This window comes from Ranitomeya variabilis, chromosome 1, assembly GCF_051348905.1.
Source record: "Ranitomeya variabilis isolate aRanVar5 chromosome 1, aRanVar5.hap1, whole genome shotgun sequence".
NCBI classification, from domain to species: Eukaryota; Metazoa; Chordata; class Amphibia; order Anura; family Dendrobatidae; genus Ranitomeya; species Ranitomeya variabilis.
In genome coordinates, this window is record NC_135232.1 from 141,939,637 (window position 1) to 141,951,017 (window position 11,381).

General features: G+C 41.2%; 1 protein-coding gene across 2 annotated transcripts in view; it reads left to right on the top strand.

Annotated features, from left to right (window-relative positions):
- Positions 1-10,907, top strand: part of RFESD (Rieske Fe-S domain containing) — a 29,823-nt gene extending 18,916 nt beyond the window's left edge. For both annotated transcript variants that reach the window (XM_077280772.1, XM_077280773.1), the window contains one exon: positions 10,280-10,907. In XM_077280772.1, the coding sequence (XP_077136887.1) occupies positions 10,280-10,549 (270 nt within the window). In that variant the 3' untranslated portion in view covers positions 10,550-10,907. The remainder of the gene's footprint in view (positions 1-10,279) is intronic.
- The last annotated feature ends 474 nt before the right edge of the window (positions 10,908-11,381 follow it).

Genomic DNA, 11,381 nt, shown 5'->3' on the forward strand with positions numbered 1-11,381 from the left:
TGTCCACATACCTCTCCAAATAGTATAATGACCCCATATAGCCCTCCAAATAGTATAGTAGCCCCTACATAGCTCTCCATAAAGTAGGATGCCCCCACATAGCCCTCCAAATGGTATAATGTGCCCCACATAGTCCTTCAAACATAGAAAGCAAAGAACTGAAGCATATTAATCACAAAGAATGTATAAGAAAAAGGGGTATACTTTATTTACAATAGAATTACAATATAAAATGCGGTCAATTAGATTTCAAACCTAAGTATCATGAACAGAGCTATTTGAGAATACAGTACGGTTGCACCCATAGAAACGTGAGCTGCACCATAGGAATAGGGTATAGGCACAGAAGTACCACAACGGGGGTTGATATAACCACCTATTACAAGATTATAAAGTGCCAGTGCATGAATAGATATCAAGGCGGTTAAGCTCCCCTACTATTACATAGGTATAGGGATACAACTATCCCTCACTTCAAAAACAGTCAATGACCACATAGTAACAACCTTATGTAAAGGGAACAAGTGTTCCAATTATATGCTCTTACCCACATCTGTATCCATTGGTGCACACATGCGCCGCTACGCGCGTTTCGCTTTCGGCTTCCTCGGGGGGCCAAAATGATATCACACGTTTAGCATACTTGATACTTAGGTTTGAAATATAAATGACCGCATTTTATATTGTAATTCAATTGTAAATAAAGTATATCCCTTTTTTCTTATACATTCTTTGTGATTAATATGCTTCAGTTCTTTGGTTTATATGTTAGTTGGAAGCTTCACAGGGTATTATCCCAAGTAGTTGTGGGTGGTCTCCGCAGGACTACTATTGATGATGGTATCTGTATCTGAGATCCCGTATTTGATAGTCCTTCAAACAGTATAATGGGCCCCACATGGTCTTCATACAGTATAGTGGGCGCATATAGTCCTACATACAGTATTATGGACCCCACATAGTCCTCCATACAGTAAAAATATCCACATATTCCTCCATACAGTATTATGACACCACATTTTCCTCCATACAGTAAAATGGGCCCCACATATTGCTCCATATCATATAATGTGCCCCAGACAGTCCTCCATACAGTATTATGGGCCCCAAATAGTCCTCCACACAGCATTATGGAGCCCACATAGTTCTCCATGCAGTATAATGGGCCCCACATAGTCCTGCATGCAGTATAATGGGCTCCACATAGTCCTCTAAACAGTATTATGGACCCCGTACAGTGGGGAAAATAAGTATTCAATACACTGCTGATTTTTTCAGGTTTTTACACCTACAAAGAATAGAGAGGTCTGTAATTTTTATTGTAGGTACACTTCAACTGTGGGAGAAAGAATCTTTTAGAAAAATCTAGAAAATCACATTGTATGGTGCTTACATAATAATTTGCATTTTATTGTATGAAATATGTATTTGTGCAGTGAAGAAAAAAGAAATTGCACATAGCACTCACCGATCCTTAAAACTTCTTCCTTTATTCAAATACTTAAAATGTCATGGCTAGAGGAACAGGTTACTGGGATGTGCGAGCCAGTGCTGACGACGGCCGTTTCGCGCTGCACGGCGCTTCAACGGGTCAGTATGTCAGAGGATATGATGGTGAGAGAAATATCTTTGTTCAAGACTCCTCCCCTCATATCCTCCTCCCAACCAAAAGACAAAATGCATAAAAAATATTAACAGTAAAAACATTGCAACATTATGTGTACTTAAATCTCTGTACAATAAGGGAAGCAATCTTTATATATTATGTTATTACACTTAACAATATCCACTTTACTGCAATAATGACAAGAGAGTATCGCTCCGCTAGGCTTTACCTCTAAAGGAAGGAAGGACTCTATATAATCCTCAGATCACATGATAGTCCCCATTTCACCTATTTGTTATGTACTAAGCCCTTTTTATTACAGGAATATAGACGCCTACTCTATCATTTAGTCCAATCTTTAGTCGCACCTGTGCGTATAATCCATTTAGCCTCTCGTTGCAGCAGTAATTTATGCAAATTACCGCCTCTAGGTGGCAGCACCACTCTTTCTAAACCTGCGAACATCAGGACATCAGGATCTCCCCCATGTTTCTCCTTAATGTGGTTAATCAGTCGTTGGACACCCTTTCCTGTCGTGATAGACTTGTAGTGCTCTCTAAATTGTACTTATAAGAGGCCTATGTAAAAAGACCCGCATATGCACGAGACTACATATACCATGAAATCTGTTTTGCACGATATAAATTGCATTACTGTATGTTTAATTGCCCCCATGCAGATCTCACCCCCTCAAATAAGGGTTTTGAATAGCATACACATATTTCTCCTCAAAATAACTGAGGAATAAATTTGCGAAGGTACATGCTGGCGGAGTCCCCATCGCTGTCCCAACTTTTTGTAGATACCATGTGTCCATGAACATGAATGCATTGTGCGTGAGGATGTAATACATACTCTTGCAAGCAAAATCAATAAATGCCTGGCTTCTGTCAGTATTATTGAGAATTTCTCTTATGACTTTCACACCCAGCTGCTGTGGTATTTTTGTGTAAAGATTTTCTACATCTATTGGGACCGCGATGGGGACTCTGGCAGGATGTACCTTCGCAAATTTATTCCTCAGTTATTTTGAGGAGAAATATGTGTATGCTATTCAAAACCCCTATTTGAGGTACATTAAGACATACTTTCGATACGTCGATGACGTGTTCATAATATGGGATGGTACGGAACAATTATTTCAGGAGTTTGTATCATACTTGAATCAGGTTAATGATATGAATATGTCGTTCACATCAAATTATGGGGGGACACGTATGGAGTTCCTTGACGTATTGGTTGAGGTAAGGGAGGGGTCCATCTGCACTTCCGTCTACTGTAAACCCACGGCCACCAATTCCATGATGCACTACAATAGCTACCATCCGGGGTATACTAAACAATCACTATCATATAGTCAGTTTTAAGGGTAAAACGAATGAACAATACACAGGAAGGATGGGAACAGCAGGCTAAAGATCTATTTAATAGATTGTAATGTAGCGGGAAAGAAGTACGAAAAAAGACTGGCATTCTGTTTTCAGTACGGCCCCTTGGACCAAAAAACATGCTCCTCAATAAGAAGAAACTGGCACATCCTGGAGAGGGACAAAGATTTAGCAGAGATTGTAGCAAGAGGGCCCCTTATTTCATACAAGCGTAGCACGAGACTTAGAGATGTTTTGGTTCATAACCGTTTAGGTGAACCAAATAAAAATTGGCTAACCAGAGGTATTCCCAAGGGCAACCATAAATGTGGGCATTGCCCTTGTTGCAGATTTCATATGACTGACCGTGAGATCTGCATGGGGGCAATTAAACATACAGTAATGCAATTTATATTGTGCAAAACAGATTTCGTGGTGTATGTAGTCTTGTGCACATGCGGGTCTTTTTACATAGGAAAGACAATATGCTCCTTATACATACGATTTAGAGAGCACTACAAGTCTATCACGACAGGAAAGGGTGTCCAACGACTGATTAACCATGTTAAGGAGAAACATGGGGGAGATCCTGATGTCCTGATGTTCGCAGGTTTAGAAAGAGTGGTGCTGCCACCTAGAGGCGGTAATTTGCATAAATTACTGCTGCAACGAGAGGCTAAATGGATTATACGCACAGGTGCGACTAAAGATTGGCTAAATGATAGAATAGATGTCTATATTCCTGTAATAAAAAGGGGTTAGTACATAACAAATAGGTGAATTGGGGACTATCATGTGATCTGAGGATTATATAGAGTCCTTCCTTCCTTTAGAGGTAAAGCCTAGCGGAGCGATACTCTCTTGTCATTATTGCAGTAAAGTGGATATTGTTAAGTGTAATAACATAATATATAAAGATTGTTTCCCTTATTGTACAGAGATTTAAGTACACATAATGTTGCAATGTTTTTTACTGTTAATATTTATTATGCATTTTGTCTTTTGGTTGGGAGGAGGATATGAGGGGAGGAGTCTATTTGAACAAAGATATTTCTCTCATCATCATATCCTCTGACATACTGACCTGTTGATGCGCCGTGCAGTGCGAAACGGCCGTCGTCAGCACTGGCTCGCACATCCCAGTAACCTGTTCCTCTAGCCATGACGTTTTAAGTATTTGAATAAAGGAAGAAGTTTTAAGGACTGGTGAGTGCTATCTGCAATTTCTTCACTGCACAAACTAAGTACTGTTTTCTGGATAAGCACCCAGAGTCCACAGGTGCGGCCTAAATTCATAGGGCATTAACCTAGCTGATGGTAATCTTGCCCATTAGCAGTGCTGTCAGACTATTTTTCTTTTAATAAATGTGAAATAAGTATTTGTACAGTAGAAAAACAGAACTTAATATTTGGTAAATATCCCTTTGTTTGCAATTAGAGGTCAGACTTTTCCTGCAGTTCTTGAGCAAGTTTACACACACAGCAGAAGGGATTATGGCCCACTCCTCCATACAGATCTTCTCCAGATCTTTTTGGTTTTGACAGAGGCATGGCTAGGGTTTTGGTTCCGGGGGGGGGGGGGGGGGGGGGGGGGGGCTTTCACACTTCTGAGTGGGCCCATAAGCAGGTAACCTTGACCATAACTGGGTGGCGCACCCTAATAGTGGAGGAGAACCTCAGCAGATGATTGTGCTGTTGCTGAAAATAACCTATGTGAAGACCATCATGGATGTTACGGCTATATGGTCAGTGGTAGACGCCAGTCCTACAGAACATATAAGAGATCACAGCACAGTTATAGATGGTGACTTACAGCTGACGTTCTTTCAGATGGAATCATTCACTTTTCACACCTTTTCCATCTGGCCCAGGCCGACATGACAACTCCTCCAGCCACGACTCGGCTACAGAGATTACAACAAAGACACATTTCACATCTCACATTTTTAGCATGTCACCATCTATTCCCAACCTGCACAAACTCCTCATCCTTCTGGTACCCTAATTCTGCTGTTGTATGTGTCCCTATTACTGCACCTGCTGTGTGGTTCTCTGTGCCCTCTAAATTCTAAAGCAACCCTCTATAATATAGTAATAATGGGTGCAAGTGCTCTAGAAAACAGTGCCCACATTTGTCCCCTAAAAAGTAATATTGCCCTGTGTGCCCCTTTGACAGTCACAGTAACCTGAATTCCCCTATAACAATAAGTGCCCACTTTACATTTAATAATGTCCTGAGTCTCCTCCCTGTACAGATCCTCTATACACAATCTGATGCTCTCTTATACACAGTACAATGCCCCCTCACTGTATATATACTGACACCATAGTGGCCCCCAAACTGTTTAATGTCTCCAACGCTGTATGATGGCCTCCTCACTGTAATCTCCACACTGTATGATGGCCCCCTAGAAAGCTTCCATATAGGATAATACACCAGATAATCCTCAATATAGTAAAATACACTTCTCATGGGAATATAGTAAAATATACTGTACTTCTCATGGGTCTCCACATAGCATAATGTACTCCCCATAGGTCTCCATATTGTATAATTCACTCCCCATAGGTCCACTGTCTCCATATAGTTTAATGTACACCCCTTCCGGAAGAAGCAGGAGGCGATATGTGCATCGGGGTGAGGGGACACCACGAGCACCAGCATCTGCACAAGGTAACGAGTTTTTACCACATGGTTGTGTCATACCGCTTGCTATGGGATAAGGTGGTCATATTATGGTATATGGAGACGTGTTAGCATATATGGAGATTTTACAAGGTATATTACATAGTCCATGAGCCTCTGTGCTCTATGATGCATTTTGATTGTTAGTCATAAATTTAGTGATATATTTGTATTTGTTATTATATCCAGGTTCTTGTCGCCACCTACCGTATTTTATACCCGCCATATGTTGCTATTGTATTTAGCTAGGCACTTTAGATATTGATCAAATGGTGGCGGTAGCTTTTGACTACTTATTTATCACCCGTTGTGGCTGTAGACACATCCTACCTCTGTATTAGCACATAGGTGTTTTGGTGTTTGAGGTGTCCCCTACGGTATTTTTGCTTTTTTACTTATTCAAATTTGTATGTGTTTTTAATGATTTACCAATAAAAACTGCTTTTATTAAAATTTTGGAATCTCTTCTTATTCCCACATATATGTATATGTGAGATTAGTTGTTGCAGACTCTACATTATATAAAGTATAATGCACTCTTCATAGGGCTCCATAAAATATAATGCACTCCCCATAGGCCTCCATATAGTATAATGCACTCCACATAGGTCTCCATATAGTATAATACACTCCACATAGGCAGACTCTATATTGTATAATGCACTCCCAACAGGCAGATTCTACAGTATAATGCACCCCTATAGGCAGCCTCTGTAGTGTAATGCTTCCCCATAGGCAGCCTCTATAATGTAATACACCCCCATAGGCATCCTCTATAATGTAATGCTCCCCCACAGGCAGCCTCTATAGTGTATTGCACCCCCATAAGCATCCTCTATAATGTAATGCACCCTCATAGGCACCCTCCGTAGTGTAATGCACCCCATAGGCAGCCTCTGTAGTGTAATGCAGCCCCATAGCCATCTTCTGTAGCGTAATGCACACCCATAGGCAGCCTCTGTAGTGTAATGCACCCCCGTAGGCACCCTCTGTAGTATAATGCACCCCCATAGCTATCCTCTATAGTATAATGCACCCCCATAGCCACCCTCTGTAGTATAATGCACCCTCATAGCCACCCTCTGTAGTATAATGCACCCCCATAGCCACCCCCTGTAGTATAATGCACCCCCATAGCCACCCTCTGTAGTATAATGTACCCCCATAGCCACCCTCTATAGCAGGGGTCTCAAACTGCATTCCTCAAGGGCCTCAAACCATGAATGTTTTCAAGATTTCCTTAGCATTGCACAAGGTGCTGTAATCATTTTGTGTGTAGGTGATTAAATTACCACTTTTGCAGTACAAAATCCTGAAAAATCCTGAAAATATGACCTGTTTGCTGCCCTTGAGGAATGCAGCTTGAGACCTCCTATCTAGAGTGTAATGTAGCCCCATAAACTACATACTCACCTCTCTTCCTCCTGGTTTGTGCGCTGCTCCCAGCTCCGGCTAATCTCCGACTGCAGGCACCGAGTACTGACGTCATCATGCCCGCCGTCAGTGTCGGCGTCAGTGACGTCAGATGCTGACAGGGGGATGATGGGAGAGGGAGCATAAGCTCCCTCTCTCATCAATGCGGTCAGCTGTATCGGCATCCAGCCAAAACAGCTGACCCTGCGATGATGGGTGGGGGGCCCACTGCTGGTACAGAGCCCCCCGGCCTGCTCAGGGGCCCCATAGCGGCCAGGCGGCAGAGCAGGGAGATCGATTCTCCCTGCTCTGCCACAGAATGTAACTGTATCGGCGCACGCCGATACAGTTACAGTAGCGTAGCTCCAGAAGAGGTTGTTGGCCATAATCTCGCGATACATGACCCCATCAATCCTCCCTTCAAAACGGTGCAGTCGTCCTGTCCCCTTTGCAGAAAAGTACCCCAAAGTATGATGTTTCCCCCACTATGCTTTACAGTTGGGACGTTGTTCTTGGGGTTGTAGTCATGCTTCTTCTTCCTCCAAACACGGCAAGTGCAGGTGTCCTTAGGCAGCTCTTTGATCTTGACCATGGTGGAAATATTGACATGTTATTAATTAAGTGTGTGGACAGGTGTCTTTTATACAGGTAACACGTTCAAACAGATGCAATTAATACAGGTATTGAGTGCAGAGTAGGAGGGCTTCTTAAAGAAAAACTAACAGGTCTGTGAGAGGCAGAATTCTTTCTGGTTGGTAGGTGATCAAATACTTATTTCATGCAAGAAAATCCAATTTAATTATTTAAAAATCATGTGATTTTCTGGCTCTTATTATTAGATTCTGTCTCTCAAAGTTGAACTGTACCTATGATAAAAAAAAAATTAAAGACGTTTCCATTCTTTGTAGGTGGGAAAACTTGCAAAATCGGCAGTGTAGTCCTCCATACATTATAATGGTCCTACACACCATATTGGCTCCATAAAATTCTACATACATTACTATAGGTCCCATTTAGTTTTGCATACATTATTATGGGCCCCATATAGTCCTCCATACAGTATTATGGGCTCCATATAGTCCTACCTACATTATTATGGGTCCCAAAGAGTCTAACATACATTATTATGGCCCCATATAGTGACCCATATAGTTTTTGGGCCTTATAAAGTCGACTATACATTATTATGAGCCCCATATAGTCCTACATACATTATTATTGGCCCCATATAATCTTACCTACTTTATTAAGGGCCCAACATAGTCCACCATACATTATTAAGGGCCTCATATAGTCCTACATACATTATTGGCTCCATAAAATTCTACATACATTATTATAGGTCCCATTTAGTTTTGCATACATTATTATGGGCCCCATATAGTCCTCCATACAGTATTATGGGCTCCATGTAGTCCTACATACTACATTATTATGGGTCCCATATAGTCCCACATAGGTTATTATGGCCCATATAGTGACCCATATAGTTTTGGGGCCTTATGAGGTCGACTATACATTATTATAGTCCTACACACATTATTATGGGTCCCATATAATCGTACATACATTATTATGGGCCCCACATAGTCTTCCATACAGTCTTGGGGGCTCCATACAGTCCTCCATACACTATTATGGGTACCAAATAGTCCTCCATAAAGTATTATGGGCCCATATAGTCCTCTATACATTATTATGTGTCCCTTATAGTCCTCTATACAGTATCATGGGCCCATATAGTCCTACATGCATTATTGTGGGCCCTATATAGTCCTACATGCATTATTGTGGGCTCCATATAGTCCTACATACATCATTATGGGCCCCATATAGTCCTACATACATCATTTTGGGTCTCATATAGTCCTCCATACAGTATTATGTGCCCCATATAGTTCTACATCTATTATTATGGGTCCCATATAGTCCAAGTACATCATTATGGGCCCATATAGTCCTCCTTACAGTGTTATGGGCTCAACGCTGGAGCCTCAATACACAGGACTGCACAATGATACATTGTCCCCCCTGACGAAGTCACGCTGCCGAAACGTGCGTTGGGGAAGTGGCACCATCGCAAGGTTAGGTAAGGTATGTTTGTATTCCTTAAATAATAATGTATCATTGTACAGTCCTGTGTATTGAGGCTCCAGCGTTCTGATTAGCATTATATACACTTGCACCTTCATTTGAGTAATATGTGTTTGCTGGCCAATGTAGTCTTCACATTTTTGTGGACATACCAATATTTCATCCTAATTTTATTAGTGATTCTTTGGACTGTTATTCATGTATCTATATTGGAACTTATTGTTGCATCCTTGCCTGCCTTCCAGTGGTGCCACTTTATAATGTTTTTTCAGCTCTCCACCTTGCATCTTATTACCACTTAGGCTAGTTTCACATTTCCTATTGAGTCCGCAGCGTCTTGTCTGCAACCGCAACCGCATGCAAAAATGCATGCAAATGCATGATAACACAGCGTGTTTTATCTGCATCAGCTTACACAAAACAGAAAAAACACTGCCTTTGAATGCATTTGTGTGCGTTTTTGCATGCATTTGCGGTTTTTACGCGCATGCGTTCGATAGGAAAAGATTTTCCAGGAGAATTTCCCTGACACAAGCCACGCCAAATGGGCGTGTCTCATGGGATTTCTTGTTTACTCAGAAAACACATGCGTACGCAAACGCATGTCCTTGTGTTCCTATGCGTTCCCATAGACTGTAATGCATTGTTTTGGCGCACTCCTTCCGCAAGCGTCCGCATGCATATGGCGGTGGAAATTTGCAGCCTCAAAAATTGCAACATGGTGTGTTAGCCGTGCCCAGCCGCACACCGCGAAAATACGCACGCGTAAGCGAACGCAGACGAACGCATGCAAACGCATGTACCTGCGTCCACAATGTAAAAGATATGAAATCAAGACACATTCGGCTGAATGCGTCAGAAATGCTGCGGACACAACCGCAAATGTGAAACCGTCCTTAGTTTAGCATTGTCCATGTTTTATTCTTAATTCTGAAAAAGAGTATTTTTATCATATTCAAAATGCTATTACCCTGGAGATATATCATATCAAACCCTGCATAAGATAAATCTGAAAGGTAATAGCATTATCAGCCCTGACAGGTTCTTTTCAACTATGCAGGGGAATGTCAGTTGAATTAGTGCTTATATTAACAAATGTTCTTTTCTGTGCAGGATATTAATGGTCAAGCATGTGTTGTTTGTCCTTGGCACAAATATAAAATCGTTCTGGAAACTGGTGAAGGCCTCTACCAAGGAGTTAACCCTCAAGACCCAAAACAATCAAAAAAGTGGTTCTCTAAAGGAAAGAAACAAAGGACTCACAAAGTGACTGTGAAAAATGGGGACATTTATGTAGCACTCTCAGATATAAATGAAGAATTTGACTCTGATTTCTTTGCAAAAGAAAAGTTCAATGACGAACAGTGTCCTAATCCTGTTTAAATGTATACTAGCAACTAACAGTGTCATCTATTATACTGAATTATGAGTCTGTAATATCAGCAATCATTCATTCAAAAGAATTGGTACAGAAGGCAGCCATAAATCAGAGAAGATTCACATCCACAGATGATTTCAGTGGAATAAATCCAAGGAATTATCCGCTGTAAGCTCAAACTCTTCACTTTCATTGTTACAATAAAATGAAAGTTACCGAGTGCTGATTGCCTTATGGGCTGTTCATCTACCTGTATAAAAGGACACTTGCAATGCATAATGTAAAGTCATTAATTTTTATTAAAAAAAAGTAGTGGGTGTTTTTGGGCTTTTTTTGGAATAAAGTTGTACTATACAGCCATGGATCTCACAGTGACTTGTTACATTTTAGAGATGAGCGCATAAATTTGCCAGACCCTAGTCCACTGCTCACATCAGTATTCCATGGCCACTGGACAGGAACCCTGTGAGCTGCCTGTCGGCATCAATGGCTGCTATCGCGCCAGGCTGTCTAGTCTAAAGAGGATATGCTGATTGTTCTGTTAGTTGTTTCCTGTCAGGGATCACACTCTGTTGGTATTAACAGGCTGTTTATTACATGCGGTGTAATCCTCCATTACATAAGCCTTCTCCACCACTGACCAACAAGTTCCAACAACACTATAGTACACACATAAACATAGTAAGACCCCTAGAGGCCAAATTATATATAACATACTAGCTGTACTACCCGGCTTCGCCCGGGTTAATGACTGCTGTTAGCAAAATAGAATGTGTTAACAAAAATTTATTCTGCACACAAAAACCACAAAACAAATAGATAGAAATGTAATTATTA